We start from the raw sequence: 19,150 nt of genomic DNA on the forward strand, positions 1-19,150 counted from the left end.
TTTTTTGCTTTGTGATATTGTATATGTATACCAGAAGGGACAAATATAAATAATGTCCATTTGAATGTACAGAATGATATATATATTTTTTATTGGAATGTGCCTTACAAGAATAAGGGGAAAATACATAAATTGATTCAATGTTACTAAACGATTTTAACATCACAGTTCACAATTTAATATCATAACATTAAGCATAGGATGATGAATTCAGTTTGTTTCAGTAATGCCTACATCTCTCAATATGATGTAAGTTAATTTATACATCTGTAGAGTAGTCACTAACATCAGACACATGCTTGACAAAAATAAGGATTGCAACATGATCTATTTGATACAAATCAAGGCAAATAATCCTAGTACTGCTGTATACATGCCAACAAGACAGCACAGGAGTATACACTTCTGTTTTTGTTCTTATTTTATAACCTTTTGTCCTCCAGTATTGGTTATATATTTTAGACATAGAGGTATCAAGTACAATAGAACCAGAACATTTCATATTAGTCTGCTGAGAGCTGACCTGATATTTACTGTATGTTGTCTGAAATCTGAGGTGAAACCATTGCTAAGAAATAACAGCGTCACACCGATTACCAGAAATTACAATGTTTGACATAACCTAGGCTATTTCTAAGACAATCGTGAAATTATTCTACTTGTCCACTTTAAATTATATACATCATTGTTCTGCAAACCTCAGCTAATCAAGATCTTTATCCATACCATGTAAGAACATTTTGGTTTGTAATCCTCTATGAATTAACAAAAATGTTTACCAGTAAAAATGGTGTTTTTTTTGTAGTGTTTAAACCTAGGCTGCTTATTATCAACATAGTACTTTGTCCATAGGGCGCACAGAACACAGGTCTGTTCTCCTAAAATTTGATTTAAACAATCTCAAAATATCTCCTTGCTTGCAGTATCACAATGTATTGTATTTTTCGCACTATAAGGCACACTAAAATCTTTAAATTTTTCCAAAATTTCCTGTTGCTAACCCCAGCTAGCACTGCTGGAGCAGTATAAGCATTGGCTGCTAACTTTGCTAAGCACTAGCCCTTTTGCTGTTCAGATGTGAGTATTATCAGACTGTAGCTTGTGTTTACCATGTTAAAACAACCTACGTGGGACCAACTGCTAGGTAATATCAACCTGGCTTACCAGTACACTCAGGGTTCCTCAGTGTAGTGCTGTTGGGTGGCTAATGCTAGTGGTCAGCTGCTAATGCTGCTGCTCCCTGCCTTAGTGGAAATCTGGAAATCTAAGCTTACTGTAAATAAACGAAGCGCTTTACTCACCCAGAAGAGAAATTTGTGTAGATTAACATCCAGCGCTTGTTTGACACCCCTGTTCAGCTTGCGACACCCCTGTTCCTTACTAGCTTGCATAATCTGATGCGCCTTTTGTACGAAAAAATACCAGAAACTAGATGCTCATTGATAGTGCGCCTTACAATCCTGTGCACCTTATAGTGCGAAAAATATGCTATATTAAATCATAACCACTCTATTGTATCACCATGTTTTTGCCAATACAGGCTTACTCTATGTCCTCCCACAGAATGTGGAGTTAAGGGACAGCAGTTGATCAACTACCTTCATTTACATCATCTTCCAACACCAAGCAATACACACTTTCTTCAACAGACATGCAATGACTGACAGGTAAATGTTTGTACATTTTCACATCCATAAAGAGAAGGTAACGAATCAGGTGACTGAATTGCTCCTATGAACATCTGAAGTTAACAATTTGATTGACTAGAGTTTAACTATAGAGGAAAGCAAATGTCCAATAGGAGGAATAGTAATCACTGTTCCACACTATATACTTATAAACATTTCTACAATATTTGTTGTATGATGTCTCATAAAGCCTTAATTTGTTTGTGCATTACTGTGATGCCATGTGTCCTTGTGCCTGTTTCAGTGGCGTGAAGAGGTGCTGTTTTCTGTGACAACAGGCCAGCCTATGTCTGAATATAAACCACTGCCTGCATTCCCAGTGCGAGCAGCTGATGGCCAGGATGGCCCCAGGCTTCGGTCCAGGTTTACCAGAACATTCCCTCCAGAGACAGGCCTCTCCTGCTGTAAAGACAGAGCAAACAAAACCATGGTAGGAACACTATGATGTGTGCATGTTTGCATAGTTTAGAGTGTGTACAAGTGTGTATTTCCAGAGCTTTTGTATTGGATAATAAGTATAGAGTATACTTTTCCTCTGCAAATCATTGTGGTTACAGGAATAAAGCTATGTATCTCCACTGTCAAGCAAAAACTTGTCTGATATATATCTCTGTTTTTACTTTGTAAAGAAAAAAAAGTGTTTCTCTAGAGGACAGTTTAGGAACGCTGTTGTGGGGTGGTATCTAGTGAGGGAAGCAAAACACTTCAAGCAAGCCCTAATAGTGAGTTCAGATGCATTTAAGTGTATTTATGCATTACCACCCACAGAGGACAGCGCAGTATTTGGTAATGATAATGACCGGTAGCATTTGGCTAGAATTGTCAGAAGAGTGACTCTAACCGAAATTACATCCTTGTGTAGTGCAGACGACCTAATACACACGTCATATAGGACAGGGTAGAATCCATAAGCTTCGATGGGACATGGCAAAAGTCATGGGATACAGTACTAGTTTCCATTACAAACTAGAAAGTTAAAAGTAGACTTATAAGACATTTTGGATATAAGAGCTTTTTGCATAATATTAACAATATATCAATTGTATAAGAAAAAAGCACAGTAAAAAAAAACAAGATCTTCACCTCATTCCTGATAGTCAGATGTTTTCCTGTGGCATCTTTTTTGTTTGTTTTACCAGCGTCCTGAAGTCCCAGTTTCTCCATGACCACATCAATCTTGGCCATTGTGGTGGCTAGAGAACATTCCAGTTCAACCACCTGTTTAACCAACCTAGAGAAAAGCAATGGCCATCAGAACAGGTTCAGCAGGTACATGAATTTGTGTGCTGCTACATTACAATAGAAAGAATACACTGAATGCATGATGTCGGAGCAGAAAGTACACATCAATCATTTATATAATATACAACACAGAATATATCATATTTTATTTTTCTCATGTATCGTTAAAAAAATAGTAAATTAACTTTTTTACAGTTAAATTAATTGTACTCTAGATTATCTAAATTGGTTTGGTGAGTGTTGCATGCAGTGTATGCATAGCTTACATCTGGAACTGTTGCGCAGTCACTAAGACGGAGTTTGTTTTCTCATTATCGTCTGTTTCTTTTCCATTTTTTTCATAGTTTATTCCAAGATTATGGAGCTCTACACTGAGTGCATCCTGTTAAAACAAAGATGTATATTATTTGCCACTGTCTGATCTATCCTATCAGCAAAAACTTTACAGAAATACATCAGAGTCTATATGGTTTGCCAAACTGGTACTATATACCACACCAAATTGTGTCATTAGTGTTGTAAGTTGCGAAAAACATTATAAATTTTCATATGTTATATATTATAAATAGGTAAAATGTTATGGAGGTTATGAATCTCAGACCCTTTTCTCCTCCAGCTCTTGTTTCATAGTCTCCTGCTCCTCCTTGTCTAAGATCTGGTTCCCATCGTAGTCAAATTTGGAGAAAGCTGCTGAAATCTCATGATCAGCATGACCCATTCTAAACAGAAACAACCAAACAGCCATCATTTTTCATGATTGTTATAATTTCATACTGCACGTTGCTGTTATGTAATAGTATTTTGAGACTTACTCTTTCAGAGTTTCTCTGAAGTCTTTGAATTCAAGCTCTTTTGATCCTGAACGCAAGACCTTTTGGACATCGGAGATCTTTTCCTTTTTAAGCTTCAGCTTCATGAAGGTTTTTGAATAACTCTGTAATGAAATGAAGCAATTAATTTTGAAGGCAGAAAATATTTGGATCAGATTGGGTTAATGTACTGTAGCATCACCGTGGGCAGAGTAGCGAGGCCAGGCCATAATCCCATTGACTAAAATGTATTTTATGTATATCGGCAGATATAGTGGTAGTCAGTTCCAAACAATAATGTTTTACTGTAAGCTTTACCTGTTTAATTAGGTCAGTAATCTGGAGATCATCTTTCTGGGATGCAAGCTCCTCCTTCACCTCAGAATATGTGTCATTGATGATGGCCAAAAACATGTTCTGTGTGATGAAAGATGACAGATTAGTCAAGAGAAAGTTACATTAGGTATGTGATTTGTGATTTAGATAAAATGGCTAGTAAAATATACATTTTGGATTTCATGACTTACCAGTAGTACAAAGAACACAAAGAACACATATGTAAAAAAGTAAATGGGTCCCAGGACTCTGTTTGCCCTTTCAATGCCATCATAGTCAAAATCTCCAAGGATGATGCGAAACTGTGTAAATCTGTCGACAGAAGAAAATAAAAAATAAAATACATTGTATGTATAACTGTACAAAATGAAGCACAAGAAGATACACCATACAATTATTTTGACTGTAGAAGGCATGGAAAAGGCAGTGCAACATTTGGCATCTTCTAAACTGTTTTTTCATCTTCACTTTCTAATTCCAATAATATTGGCACATTTTTGAATCCTTATTCTGCTATATTGTGAGAAGGTGGGGTTCCATTTTGGAATTAAATTATCTGAAAGCTTTGGCTGGAAGAAACTGCCTGCATCTAGGGCGTTTTCACACCTGTAGTTCATTTCTCTGGTCCGAATCAGTTGATGAGTTCGTTTACTTGGAGCGTTTTCTCCCTCTGTTTAGTCTGGTTTCACACAGGCATAAATGTAAACGCACCAAAATGCGCACCAATAAACCACGCGAGCAGGCTGTGTCCTGTGATTGGTCGGAGCGTGGTCTGGCGTGGAAGTAAATATACATATACAAAAAAAGTAAATATAGCGAGAAGATTCTGTGTTCCAGCGCATATATGTGTTTTTACACAGAACGTTGCGCTTTTAAACACAGCGTTTCTATGTGCAGCGCAGATTTATACATAATAAACAGAGTTACACGCCCGTGAGCAGTAAACGCAGCACAGACCGCGCGCATGGACACAGCGTTTGTTCTTAGCTGTGGTAATTAGCGTTATCTGGCTAATATATCAGTTTAGACTGCGTCTTTTCAGCCGTTTAGCTCAAATAAATGGACTATATTTAATGGCTGGTTCGGATCGAGACCGGATCACGTTCTCACCAAAGCGAACCGCTCTGTTCGCTTTGGAGTTCTCCTCTAGCTGGTCTCGGTCCGGTTCTTTTGATCCGCACCCGAGTGCGATTACTGTTTTCACACCTGCTAAATCGAACCGCACTTAAGTTACAAACGAACCAGAGTTCGTTTTAACCGGACCAAATAGTGCTGGTGTGAAAACGCCCTTAGACTTACGTAAACAGAACTTTTCCTGTATTCAGGGAAAAAAGTCTGCTTTTCTTCTGCAATATAAAGGCTTATTTATGCTTCTGCATTAAAACAGAGGCTATGTCCCAGTCATAGCCTGCCAAAGTGCATTGTAAGTATTTATAATTGCTCTGTCCCACTTTTACTGCCACTGTGTTGACATTTTTAAATCCAAACTATATTGGATTAAGTTGAAGATGGAGCTAATAGCTGTTGTTACTTTTACTACATTTTACTACATGATGCAAATGTGTATTGAATTGTCGGAGCAACCATTTATCTCACTTCACAAACTATAACCCTTGTTCATTGAACTAAATTTAAAAGTAGTTGTGAAGAAGCAAGTAATATTGGCTTTAAGCTCAATGAAGGCAGTATGAGACACGCTTGGTCTGGGGAAAAAGGAACAGGTCCACCAAATCAGCAAGTCAGCGAGTCTGGCTTCACCTTTAGTCTCTACTGCACAGACTTAGGTTTTAGCAGACAGTTTTGGGTTTGTTTCCACAGAACAAAAGTAAATGAATCCACAATATCTATGTTTTCTACAGTCACTGTTTTGTAGTATTAAGTTCGTCAGACACCTTCAGAAAGTCTCTTACATGCATTTGTGAAAAGTGCTGAATGATTCAACCTCAGTGCCGAAGAGAAGATAACCCAGCTGAGCGTAAGCAAAAAACACAATGAAGAACATGATGGCAAAGCCCAGGATATCAGTGGCGCAGCGGGCCAGAGTAGAGGACAGCTGAGTCATCGTCTTATTGAAACTGATGTACTTAAATATCTACAGGAAAGAAGATCACTATTGGATTATCACTGATTCATCTGCCATTTAATATATATTTATAATCAACTGAATGAACTGCAGTGAATCTTACCTTGATCCAGGCAAAGAACAAGTTGACAGCATTCATGTTGTTGTACTGTGTTTGCCAAAATGCCAGAAATTCAAAATCTGCATATATGCTCGGCTCTTTTAGTAGATTCCCAAGTAATTTGTCAACTTTAATGGTCCGAAATACATTGAAGACAATTGCAACAATAGCAAGCTGCAAACAAACAAACAAACAAAAAAACAATAGTTAATTTTTTAAAACATATTGTTGATACAGTGGAATTATTGTTGGAGTAGCCATCTTTCTACCAGATTTTTGAGAATTGCTTTAAAGATTTTTTCGCATTTAGTGTCAGTAGCATTAGTGAGAGTCCGCCAGGGAGACCTATTCTATTGGCAGTATTTCTCTACAGAAGACTAGACATGCTCTGGTGTGCATTTGTACATCTATGTCAGCAATGGGTACAACTTACTGTACAGTAGCTGAATGCATGAGAAGGGGTGACATCTATTTCTGTCTATTATGTCTGATACATACGGAACATAATTTATCATTTATGACTGTTTCTGTAAATTATTATGGTCAATGTAAACATTGTTAATACAAGATAAAATGTAAGATATAATCCCTTTATTTAATAAAGCATTGTAAATAGCTTGACTCACCATTATGATCACCACATCCAGAATGTTCCAGATGCTTTTGAAGTATGAGAGTTTGTGTATACGGAGCTCCAGTATCTCCTCCACAATGTAGTACAGAATAAACACACAGAACACTATCTCACAGCCAATGATAAAGTAGTCCCATGTGGTAATGTACCGAATCAACTTCACTGTTCGGATCTGGTAGGAAGGGATCGCTCCACCAGTGGCTGGGAACTCAACCACTAATCTGAGGATTCAAAAATATATATTTTAACAGGGTACTAATGTTGGATACTCACATAAAAACACATTATATATGTTGGACAGTATGTAGTATTACTACCTAATAACACAGAAGAGATTAATGTTGGCGTTATATGTTGAAAAGTCGATGAAAACAGCCCTGGTTCCATGGTCCAGCCACAGGTTATTGTTGAGATTTGCAAGAACACCAGCACTTTCCTCTTTGGTTAAGGCCAGGTCCTGGTAGTACCCTCCTCCACTGTATGTGGCCAGCATGCCCCAGTGGTTTGACCCTTTTAGTTCTTTTTCAGTGTGGTATTGCCACCTGGACAGAAATAAAATCAACCAAAATTCAACTTGTTATTTGTAGGTATAATTCAGTACAATCAAGTATTAAAAAAATCAATATATATTCATAACATTTGTTAGTATTGCTGAGACTGCATAAATATGAATCAAAGAAATTAACTGAAGCACAAAACACAAAAAGAAAAATAGATCAGTTAATGTTGACCCACAGGCAACTGTGCAATTAAACAAAACCCTCTTTATCCCTATCCTGTAATATATATTAATAATGAATCAAACATTATCACCATCTGCTTAGCTGTTAGAGCCCGAGGGCAATTTTACTTTTATTTGGCCAAAAATTATGCAGTATTTATTGGAAACAGTGACACATGCCAAGTGCTGTTTTAAGGAGATCTTAGGCTACTAAAAATAAATTTTTATTTGAGATGAAAATGTTAACAGAATATAAATATATTTATATGTTTTTTTCCCATGTTTTAATCAATAATGTACTTTGAGCCTGCAATTGCTTGGCTTGTATGGACTATTAAATCAGTTCACATTTCAAAATTCTTGTTTTTGAATTTAATTATCTTTTATAATGATTAAATTGACAGACATTTACTAAAAAAATGCATTTCTAATGACAGTTGACCAAATAACATATAAAAATTACAAGCTGGGTATCCGTTGTTATTTTTTTTTGTTATCTGTGTATCTATATAGGAACTTTTATTTAGAAATGTGAATACTGTAAAAGAAGTAGAAAGGAGCTGCCCCCCACTTCTAATTTTTCTTCTGAAACCTGAGTCATCCCCAACCCTATCTTTCTCCTCACCTGGTGTGGGAACCCGGCTACAGGCAGGTCAAGTTGATTGCTCTCCCTATCGCTGTCTCTATAAGAAAGACTGTAAATTTGGAATGAGCTGGGAATAACATCACTCTTGAGTTGACTGTGTTCCAGTATCCACATTCTTGTAACTAAACACTAGTTCAAAACACTTCCAAAAAATAGCTTTAACAATTCTTTACTGGTGTTTTATGGAAAAAAATAACTTTTTGTGTGCCAAGTTATTTTTATTATTTTTTAGACTATTCTATCTTCCCGATTTAACTTGGCCAATTGTCCCACTTATTCAGTTGCTACTCAGCTATATATCCCTTATCACTGGTGATGCCACAAAACAAGTAGGTTGAAGACTAGCACATGCCTCCTCCGACACATGTGAAGTCAGCCAATGCCTCTTTTTTCCGACGCATTGCAGAGTAGCCTGCACCAGCGCTCACCGACACCCAAATCTGATTTGGATTTGCGTTCAGATGCAGATACATTTGAACACATTACTCCTCTTCCAAGCAGCAGAATAGTGTTGAACATGACTGTCACATAATGGACGTGTCAACTGCTAAATTTACTGTTGAATAGGATTTGCCCACTGTCAAACTCAATGACAGCGACAGTGCGAGGCATCACTCACGCTGTCCCATTGATGAGCCCAAATGAGCTGTCATCTTCTTTCTTCTCATTGTACACATCAAAACAGTCAGAGATTTCCTCCTCGAAGTCCTTGTGCACCTTACACGACTTGTTCTTTACTTTCAGCTGACGGACGCGGGGGACACCCAGCAGCATGTTCTCATAGTAGATGAAGGAGTGAGTTCCAGTCTGAAGAGACTGGTTGTTGTACCAGCTGGTCCAGTAGAGACCATCCAGCAGTGGACCTTGTGCATACTGGACAGAGCATATCAAAAAAAGAATGGTAATTATCCTCTTGTTGAGTCATTATATATATTGATATATATATTTATCAGTAGCGTGCATTGAATATAGTGGGTACCCCTTCTGCAACCAGAGCAGCCAAAACATTAAGTACACACAAAAGCTCACCAGTCAGGCGGCCTATTATTGTGAATTAGTTTCACATTGAAGGACAGCCTTTAAAAATTAATTATTTACATGCATTTATTGTCACTGAAGGGTTAGAAGGGCCTCACTGCACACCACTGATATTTTTATATATTTTGTCTTATTTACTTTTGGCTGGAATGATATATGTTATATCAAAAATAACATAAAATTCATATCTTTATCCAGCCAAATTTATTGCATTGCCTATAGGCTGACTTGATTGTTATATTATCGACTTATCACATAAAATATGGATATGACATTAATAAAGTTTAGTTTTCTGAAACTAACACAGGGTAATACATATGCATGCAACCGCTTAAGATTATTAAATAGGGGTCCTGAAAGTTACAAAAATGTTTTTGCATTGACTCCAACTGGTAGCTTCTCAGCAGTGTGTTTGAGTCCATTTCTAAATAACTGCAGATGCAAAGATCATTAGTTTATCAGTCATTTGTACATAAAAAACACTGTATCAACTGTTAAGCATGGTGGTGGTAGCAACATGCTCTATGACTGTTTTGCTGTTGGTGGAACTAGTGCACTGCATATAGTAACTTAAGCCAATTTTAGTGTATTACCTATAGGCCTGTCATGATAATTACATTAGAAACGTATCGTAGAATATATGTGTACTTGGTGAAGTAGCATGAAATCATTAGCATGCATGAACTTTGTTAAAAGCATGTTTGTTTTTATTTAATTTGATTTAATGATTTGATTTGACTTATTTAAAAACCTATTTAATATTTTGATTCCAATGTCTGAATATTTTCAATTATACAAAAATATGATTTCTTTTAAAGGATGTAATTGCATTGTTGTGATATTGCTTTATCCACATATTAGTGACATAAAATTACAATAATTGTGTTGATCACAATTATATTTGGAACAATATATTGTCCAAACTAAAATAGTTATCAGGCATATGACATAATAACATAATTACATTTCATAATATAAACTCAACCCTCTGAGATTTTGAGGTTGCTTAGAACAGAATCACAGGGACTACTTACACTCCAGAAATCATCCATTGTTCCAATGGACTGGAATGTGACCCCACTGTCACTCGGAGCGTTCACAAACAGATCCGTCATAACTTTAGTGTAGTAGTAGGTGGTGGAGCTGGTCATACCGTATGTCACTGAAACACAGAACAGTTATTGCTTATTTCATTAGTGATGACACACTGATGCTTCTATCAGATGATCCTATCATCCTGTCTGTCTGCACTGTTCACCCTAACAACGAGAAGAGCTATAAAAGCCAAGCTTTTAATGCCAGATTCATTCATTTACAGTGGACACATCGTAAAAGCCCAAAGCCTCAATTAGCAGAGAGTGATTTGTTTGAGGAAAGAAAACACTGGAGAACACAAATAGCTCCCCTGAACAATGCATGTCCAACATACATAAGTCTAAATGGGCAGACGTGGGCTCTTATCAGCCAAAGCCAGCAGTGTGCAGCTTGTGTTCTTTTCAGTACTGATGCTCCCCTGCACAATGCTCTGTATGTCACATGGGAGGGGGGACCTTTTATAATGGGCACTTAGGCAAAGGCACTGATCACTGAAGATAATAGAATCCAGTGGATGAGGATGGACAGTGATCACGTCAGTTGTTGATAAAACAATGCTGATGACATTGTTCTTAAACTTTGCTCTCCTGAGAGTCATGTCAAGTCAAAACAAATGTATATGATTTTATAGCATATGATTTTAGCTTTAAACTGATGTTGCAACTGATGTTAAGCTACTAGAGAAGAGAGAAGATAATACAGGTAGACCAAAAAAAATTAAACAACAAATGATAAATAAATGTAAAAATATAAAATCCCAAGTGAGCCGGTTTACGATGATATTAACAATGAAAAATGTCCTCAATATGTGTAAAAATGAAGTCATCATTTTTTTTTAATTTTAACTGTAAATAATTTAATTAACAGAAAAAAATATAATTCTCAAAATACAATAAGTATTAAAAATAAGTATTATTTCTAAGGTCAATTCAAACAAGCTAAAAATACAAATATCTAAAATGTGTCTTTCTAAATATGAAAAAAGTTACTTTTAATATTTAGATTTTATATTTAGATAAACAGATTTACAACATTTAATTTTTCTACAGTAAAAGCTCTGTAATCTGAAAATAAAACCACATACTAGCAAACAAATGTTATAGATTTAGAACCCTCATACTTACACAGACACATATCCACAAGAAAAACAATGTAGACGACTAACTCTCGCAGGGTGGTTCTTACAAACAGTTCTCGATTCTCTGTCGTATCTTTTGTCAGCGTAGTTCCCCACAGCCCTAACAAATCAAAATATGATTTTTAAAGCCAAACATCAGGTTCTGTTTTCCTGTCATATTGCTTTTACCAACAATAGCAAAATAAGCAATTCAGTATATTACATAGTTCACTAAATTGAACTGCAAACGCTCCTCTCTCAAATTTATTAACACAAAAATTATGTCACTCATTTTTTTTAGAGACATTAAAGATTAAAGGCTAAATTGGGTCAAACTGGTAACGGGATCCATCAAATTTACCTAGAATAAACATGGCTGAAAAAATCTATGTCTAACACTAAACTAACAGCCTAACAGCCATTGTTCTATATTACAACGTTCCAGTATAGTTTACTAATGCTGTTTAGAAATTAGTAAATATGGCTATATCAACACATAATATCAATTATTATATTATTTTCAATATATTACAGTTTCTATTACAGTTTTAACACATTAATACCTTTGTTAACACATTTTAGGAGCACTCAACCCCCCTCCCCCCCCCCCCCCATGACAAAATTCAATAAAAATGCTCATGCCAGGGAAATGGCATATAAGCTGTCCTGGTTTTAAACACCATCGATCAAATAATGAACTGATTGAGTTATTACAGATTACAATTGATTAAAATTCTGTACATGCACTGCTGTCTAAAGAAGACACGTGTCTCCAAAAAGGCAACACAACAAAAGAAAACCCTTCTTAATGGAAGTTAATGTAAAATATATATTATATAAGCAATGTGGAGCATTTATATTGGTCTATTCATCATGACACTGTGACACAACAAAAAAGAGAGCTGCTGTATTTAGATGATGCACTGAATAAACTGATCAACTGAAAATCAACAAATACTGATATACACATTTTTCTTTGGGCAGCAACAATGTTTACTTCAGTTCAAATCAAGTTGAATCAAATTAAGGATAACCTTTAATATTTGACTTGATTTGTTAGCTTAGCTATTCTATGGAAAGATGTTCTCAAAGGGCTAAGAATGAGAAACAGATCATTCAAGAAAATGTAGAAGAAGGAGTTTTTTTAAGATGTATAAACCACAGAGAAGCTAAAACAGCTCGACAAGACTGTCAATGCACAGTTACCTTTAATACCTCTTAGAAGGAAGGAGCAGCATCCAGAGCTTTTCTTCTCGTGGTACTGGTTCATCACGCTGTTCTCTGCAGGGTACGGATTGGGTGCACTGACTTTGCCCATGCTGTCCAGCTGGCTGTGGAAGAGGGGTTGAGGGTTATAGACAGTGCTGATGGAGCGATGCACCGGTGGAGGAGTGCCGCAGTAGGCCTGGTTCACCCATGCCCTTTTCCCCAAGTTCTCCAGTTCACACTCCACCTGGCTGCTCAGGTGGCTCTCTGCCCGGTTGTTGAGTTTCTGCATGGTGATGCTCACTGAGGTGCAGTGTGTATTCTCTCTGTGGTCCTCACTGGACTCTGAAGCTTTTTGACTGCAGTTAGGTACCACCTGCTTTTATACCTTCCTACTGCTATACAGTCATTGGTGCTGTGGTGTTGGTTTGTCAACGGGAGGGAACACTCTTTTGTTCACACCGCTCATAAAAAAAAAAAAAACAGTCCTACCATTGAAGAAATCCAAGGCTTTTTTGTACTGTGATAACACAGTCGGGCAAAGTAAAGATGCTACATGAAGAAGACAAAAAACTAGACTCATTTTCCCCTGTGCCTTCTGAAATATAAAACATAGCTTATGTTTATCTGCTATCCATTTACAAAAGAAAAATATAGATATTGTCAGTGTCATAGCAAAACGAAACAAAATGAAACAAGAGACTCTCATACTATAACATATGCAGCATAGTGCTTCACCTCTTAGTGCTGGGGTCTAGGGTTCAAGTCCCTATCTGGATGGAGTTTCCATGCTTGTGTTTTTGTGTCTGTGTGGGTTTCTTCTGTGGCTTCTAGGTTGCTCACACAATTCAAAAACATGAAAATTAGGTAAACTGGTTAATCGAAATTGTCCTGGTGTGTATGTGAGTATGTATGTATGTATATATATATATACATAAGGGTTAATCCTCTTAGCGCTTGATTCAGTACTCCAGGTAGATGGTTGTTTCCTTTTGAAAGTATTCTGTGCTCGATTGACTGCTGCTTTTTGGTGATGTGTTAAGTTTAAAGTGTCATTTGGATTTTGCAAATGTGTGATATAAGTAACTTCAGCTGCCTATGTGGGAAAAAAATATATACAAAAAAGATCAGTTTTTGCTATTTATAGGTATGTGTTTGAATAAAATGAACATTGTTGTTTTATTCTATACACTACAGAAAACATTTCTTCCAAATACCAAACGAAAACATTGCAATTTAGAGCATCTATTTGCAGAAATGGCTAAAATAACTAAAGACCTCAAATAATGCAAAGAAAACAAGTTCATATTCATAAAATTCAGAAATCAATATTTTTTGTGGAATAACACTGGTTTTTAAATCACAGTTTCTTGTGTCCCTGTGTTTCTTGGCATGTTCCCCTCCACCAGTCTTACACACTGCTTTTGTATAACTTTATGTCACTCCTGGTGCAAAAAAATCAGCAGTTCAGCTTGGTTTGATGGCTTGTGATAATCAATCTTCCTCTTGATTATATTCCAGAGGTTTTCAGTTTGGTAAAATCAAAGAAACTCATCATTTTTAAGTGATCTCATTTTTTCCCAGAGCTATATGTTAAATCCAAAATCACATACAGTATGTTTATTTTGTTTTAAAGGAAGTCAATTAAATAAAAAAATGTCATGTTATTGATCCATTTGCTATAGAATATTTCACAATATAATATAAATATAATGAGCAGCAAAATTTAAATAAACTATATTGTGTGCCAGTAAAAATCTAAAGATTATGAAGTATGGGTTCTGTATAAAACACACATTTCTTAATTTAAACACATTTATTTAGGGAATACTGACCATACTAAACACCTAGCATGAAAAAACAGAACCCAATAAAAAGGTCCCAATGTATCAGCTGCAATTTGTTATTCAAAGAAATACAGTTAAATATTGTACAGTAAATATGATGTGTAACATTATGCTTAATAGCTCCAATAATTATGTATTGACTGTTTAATAAACTACACACTTATGGCACTGTCATGCTAAACAATTGACTCATTACTCAATTATTAACAATGACAAGACAATAGATTATAGATGAATAGAGTGCAGAAATATGTCAGTTGGTAACTAATTGTGAGTGCATGTGCCTTTCTAGTAACAGCAAGGTAATTAATTGCTTTATGGTAATTTACTAAAACATGTATGTGTGGGCTATATGGTCTATGCTAATGAACATGTAGATATTCATATGACATGCATTAATGAATGGATGACCACCTGTTAGAAAACACTGAAAAGACACTGAAGTGCAAATAATCTGCATAAGCATAAGCTTCACTGAGACCATCTGTATAAAATGTAATATATCACTTGATTAAACATAATGTCAGCGTCATGCAAACAACCTTGTATTTACAGGTTTCTCTATTTACAGAAAGAGCCATATACCTTCTGAATTTTAAATGGAATCAATGCAAAAGGATTTAATTCAAAGAAAATTTGGAGCATTTCTATTGGCTCTTTCATTGCAAAATTCTGGCACAGTAAAAAGTGGCAGACAAATGGTTGATCCTAGTAATGTAAAATGTCATTCACATTTAGCACTGTAATTAATTAATTTTTTTGGTGAAAAAGAGAAGCTGAAAAATTACTGTAACTTTTAAATGATAACTGCAATAATGGCTTGGATACATTTTATTCTTTACTGTAATTTCATGTCATTGTATTAAACGCTGCAGTGATAGCAGGAGTGGCATTATGACAGTTGAAAGTTCAGTGATTAATCATGGTGTTTTTGCTCTCTGTGGTTTTGTATACACGCCTTGACAGGAGTGCAGGCTGCTCACGCCTCACTGCTGCACAATAGCTGAATTACACACGGTCAGCGCCCAACAAAGACTTTAATTTTCTTTCCCCAATCGAGAGGGCTTGGAGTGCCACATTTCAGTTCAATTCATTTAATTCAGTAAAGTCAACGATCATTCAGGCTTTGAGTCAGTATACTAAATCTATACTAAATCTATACTAAATCAAAAACCTATTTGTTTAACTAAATGAAACAGAAAATGACATGGAATTAATAATCAAACAGCATTTTTCCAATGATCAATATTTACAGAAAATTTTAAAAGTACAAAAATAAAAACCTGAACATTGATGGTCAGTTTAATGTTTAGCAGTTTAATTTTCTGACTGTATCAAAAGCTAAATTCTAAAATAAAAAAAATGGGAATAAAACTTATTTCAATCATTCTTTTCATTCTTTTTATCTTTCTTTTTAATTCAGTAGAGTGAAGAAGAAATGTATTTGCATCAAATTTTTTAATTATATAGTTTTTTATTTCAGCCTTTCACAAACAGAATTTAAGAAAAATGAAAAAGTGAATCTTCTCTCGATTTTCAGATTTTTCAATGTTTTTATCTTGTATCACAAATCTGCTGGTATACTCCTTGCAAAATGCAAAAGTGGAAAAATCAGAAAATAAAAAAGATTCTTTTTTCATGTTTAATGAAAAAACAATTGTGAGGGGCAGAGATAAAAAAAAAATGGAAAAATTGATGAAAACTTATTTCTTGTACACTGCACTACATAAAAAAAAAACAAATAATGAGTTTTTACATACAATTTTCAAATTTTGCATTTAGCCTCAAACAGTCAGAATTGATCACAAGGTCACATTGTCACATTAATTTCCTTGCTGCTAATTTTACAAATCACCGAATTTAATAATTGTAAATTAAATAATTGTAAAGCTATCAAAAAAATCAAATCACTTCACTGGAAACCAGTTAAAAGGAAATTCAGCATTAAAACAGGGAACTCAAACATGACGTCACTCACAGTCTTCTAAACAAGATTTATGTTTATCTGAGGTAACGTGTTTGTTTGCAGCAGCCTTATCTAAGGAGACACTGGGCTCTGCTGAAATGGCCGAGCCTTTATCAGGTCAGTGTCCACACCAGAGCCAACACACACACACACACACACACACACACACACAGCTGACAGTTAAATTTACTGCCTTGATATGTGTAAAAGAAAAACTGCTCTAAGACATGCTGAAAATGTTTTTAAAGACAGTAAACTGTTGTAGCAATTTACAATATATAACTTTTCTTTAAGTTATGTATCATTGTGTGTATCTCTGTGTAGAAATTAAAACCTTACCAAATAAATAAATAATAATAAATAAATAAAAATAACAAAAATGAAACAAATACTACACTATAATATTAGTGTTATATTAGTTATATTTTAATAAATACCACATAATGTTGTATATAAAAACAGTTACTAGCTTTTTACCATTTTAACACAATTTATATTGCTTTATTTTTTTAAATAATATAATTATATTTTTTTCAGTTATATAGACATGTGTTGCAATTTAGAATTCCTAAATTCTGTCTAAGTACAACAGAGCAGGTATTAGATCCCCTTCTTCAGTTTGAAAACAGAAACACACTGCCAATATTGATAAAGCTATTTTATATAATCTGGTATAATCTGGGTCCAATAAATTTGATGTAAGATTTAAGAGATATAAGGATAATTCTAGCATAGATAAATTGTTTTTTTTTTTGTTTAAAAAAATCCAACAACAATAACACAAGGAGTTTTGTTTGATATCAGTTTAATTTTATTGTTTCAATTTAATTTTGATGCATAAGTACTAAAGTCTGTACATAATAAACACAAGATGACAAGGGAAAATGCCATTTTCAACACACTAAATTCATTAAATTAATTTAGTATGAAAACATTTCTTAAACAATTTCAAAATCTTCATTTGATTAGAACACACATTGTAAAACAAAAAAGTATAACAACATTTAATACTACATCAAATGTATTGTTGTTCAGATTTTTTATGGCTTTTTGCTCAATCAACTTGATAAAAATAGTCATTCATACTTTACAGTGGATGCTGACCAATCAATAAGAATGCCATTTTGGCAAAATAGTTCCAGATCCAGCTTTCCAGGTACATTCGCTTTAACTAAGCTTCCATTCAGATTTCCTGGTTTAAAGCTTTACACAATGGTTTGATACAAAGCAAAAGGTTCAAGGTTCAAGCATCATATCTACCAACAGTTCTCACTAAGTCATGAAATTACAGACCGTAATACTTTTATACTTTTAAGGTTTAAAAATAAATATTATAGGGACTATAACTGCACTTTTCTCACAGGCTCATCAAAAAACATTTCAAGTAAATAAAATGCATTTGATTAATATAAAAATATAGGCATGAAATACATAATACAAAATACAAGAATGCAATACAAATGTATTTACTGACGTCTGTATCCTTAGAATAAGAGATACAAGTTAACACTCCATCCAGCACGTCTCAGTCTATGTGGGGACCTGCAGGCCCTCGTAATGGTAGGAGAAGGAGGGATGCATGTGCTCGTGTTCCATGGGCGAGCTGTACCTCACAATGCAGGGGTAGCTCTCCGTCTGCAGGCTGTCGAACTGCAGGTCCAGCCACTGCCTGTGCGGGGTGCTGTGCCTGCTGGAGTCGGTCAGGATCCGGTTAAGGGCCATTATGTAGCTCAGAGCCATCTGCAGTGTTTCATATTTGGACAGCTTCTTGTCCTGACCCCACTGAGGAACCACTTTGCGCAGTCTGTCGAAGGCCGTGTTCAAGCCCTGCATCCTCTTCCTCTCTCTGGCGTTGGCTGCCATCCTGCGCCGGGCTGCACTCTCAAACTTCTCCAGGTCTCTGGGGTCACACTCAGAGCCGGAATCTGCACAGCTTGGTCTGCGGGGCTTCATGCTTCTTGGTTTAGGTCCAAAATAGTTAATAGTTAGTCAATGTTGTCCTCCAAGGATGGAGATGTTGAAGGTCTTCTTGCTGGAGAGTTCTTAAAGAATCAACAAGACAATGTCTGTCCTTTAGGGCCTTCTGTAATAAACAAGTCCACTCTGAGGTCCACTCGGATGTGTCAAGCCCAAATCTGTTTGGCACTGAGGAGCAGAGATGATGCTTATATAGCACTGGATTACTAACAGGTGGCAGCAGGTGGAGCCCCATCTTATTGCACCATCTGAACATTATTACTCTAGAAGCACACACACACACACACACACACACAGAATTGTCCCTAATCGACAACAGCAAAAATGTACACAACCCACCCTCACCCACCCCACTCCACCCCACTCACTCAAACTTTAATGACATTCCAATTAACTTTGGCAGGGCTATCAGCATTAGGCTCCCCTGAAAAGCGTGCATTACAAATGCAGTAAACTTACCATCTGGCCCGAGCACTTTAACTCACTAGGGGGGTCAATAACAGAAAAGACAACTTGATTGAATCTATAAGCATCATGAACATCCATTCGATTAGATTCAGAACACCATACAAGCAAAATTGTGTCAGTTATGAAATTATACCCAGAATGATGCCACACAGCACCATAAGTCTCAATTAATTTGAT

General features: G+C 35.7%; 2 protein-coding genes across 3 annotated transcripts; both read right to left on the reverse strand.

Moving 5' to 3' along the window:
* Window positions 1-98: 98 nt before the first annotated feature.
* Window positions 99-13,117, reverse strand: pkd2l1 (polycystic kidney disease 2-like 1). Of its 2 annotated transcripts, none has more exons than XM_022684677.2 (15): window positions 12,725-13,117; window positions 11,517-11,630; window positions 10,332-10,459; window positions 8,879-9,132; window positions 7,210-7,434; window positions 6,885-7,113; window positions 6,262-6,432; window positions 5,986-6,167; window positions 4,267-4,387; window positions 4,058-4,156; window positions 3,743-3,864; window positions 3,532-3,649; window positions 3,197-3,312; window positions 2,772-2,919; window positions 99-2,090 (listed from the first exon to the last, which is right to left on the reverse strand). In XM_022684677.2, exons 1-15 carry the CDS (start codon window positions 13,005-13,007, stop codon window positions 1,929-1,931), a joined length of 2,472 nt encoding a protein of 823 aa, XP_022540398.1. In that variant the 5' UTR covers window positions 13,008-13,117; the 3' UTR covers window positions 99-1,928. The 2 variants fall into 2 exon arrangements, with proteins under 2 accessions (XP_022540398.1, XP_007252314.2); XM_007252252.4 differs by having other exon boundaries at window positions 12,716-13,116.
* Window positions 13,118-17,965: 4,848 nt separating this feature from the next.
* Window positions 17,966-18,681, reverse strand: atoh7 (atonal bHLH transcription factor 7). The gene has a single exon (XM_007252276.4). The coding sequence runs from the start codon at window positions 18,479-18,481 to the stop codon at window positions 18,059-18,061; it is 423 nt and encodes a 140-aa protein (XP_007252338.3). The 5' UTR covers window positions 18,482-18,681; the 3' UTR covers window positions 17,966-18,058.
* Between the last annotated feature and the right edge of the window lie 469 nt (window positions 18,682-19,150).

The sequence above is a fragment of the Astyanax mexicanus genome, chromosome 7 (genome assembly GCF_023375975.1).
Source record: "Astyanax mexicanus isolate ESR-SI-001 chromosome 7, AstMex3_surface, whole genome shotgun sequence".
NCBI lineage: Eukaryota > Metazoa > Chordata > Actinopteri > Characiformes > Acestrorhamphidae > Astyanax > Astyanax mexicanus.

What these genes read in the sequence shown, in the direction of transcription:
- atoh7 (XM_007252276.4), bottom strand. Translation starts at nt 18,481, where the DNA reads ATGAAGCCCCGCAGACCAAGCTGTGCAGATTCCGGCTCTGAGTGTGAC.
- pkd2l1 (XM_007252252.4), bottom strand. Translation starts at nt 13,007, where the DNA reads ATGCAGAAACTCAACAACCGGGCAGAGAGCCACCTGAGCAGCCAGGTG. An exon ending in TCTTGTGGATATGTGTCTGT is followed by an intron (nt 10,460 to 11,516) that starts GTAAGTATGAGG and finishes TCTGTGTTTCAG; the next exon opens with TGACATACGGTATGACCAGC. An exon ending in ACTGCGCAACAGTTCCAGAT is followed by an intron (nt 2,920 to 3,196) that starts GTAAGCTATGCA and finishes GCTTTTCTCTAG; the next exon opens with GTTGGTTAAACAGGTGGTTG.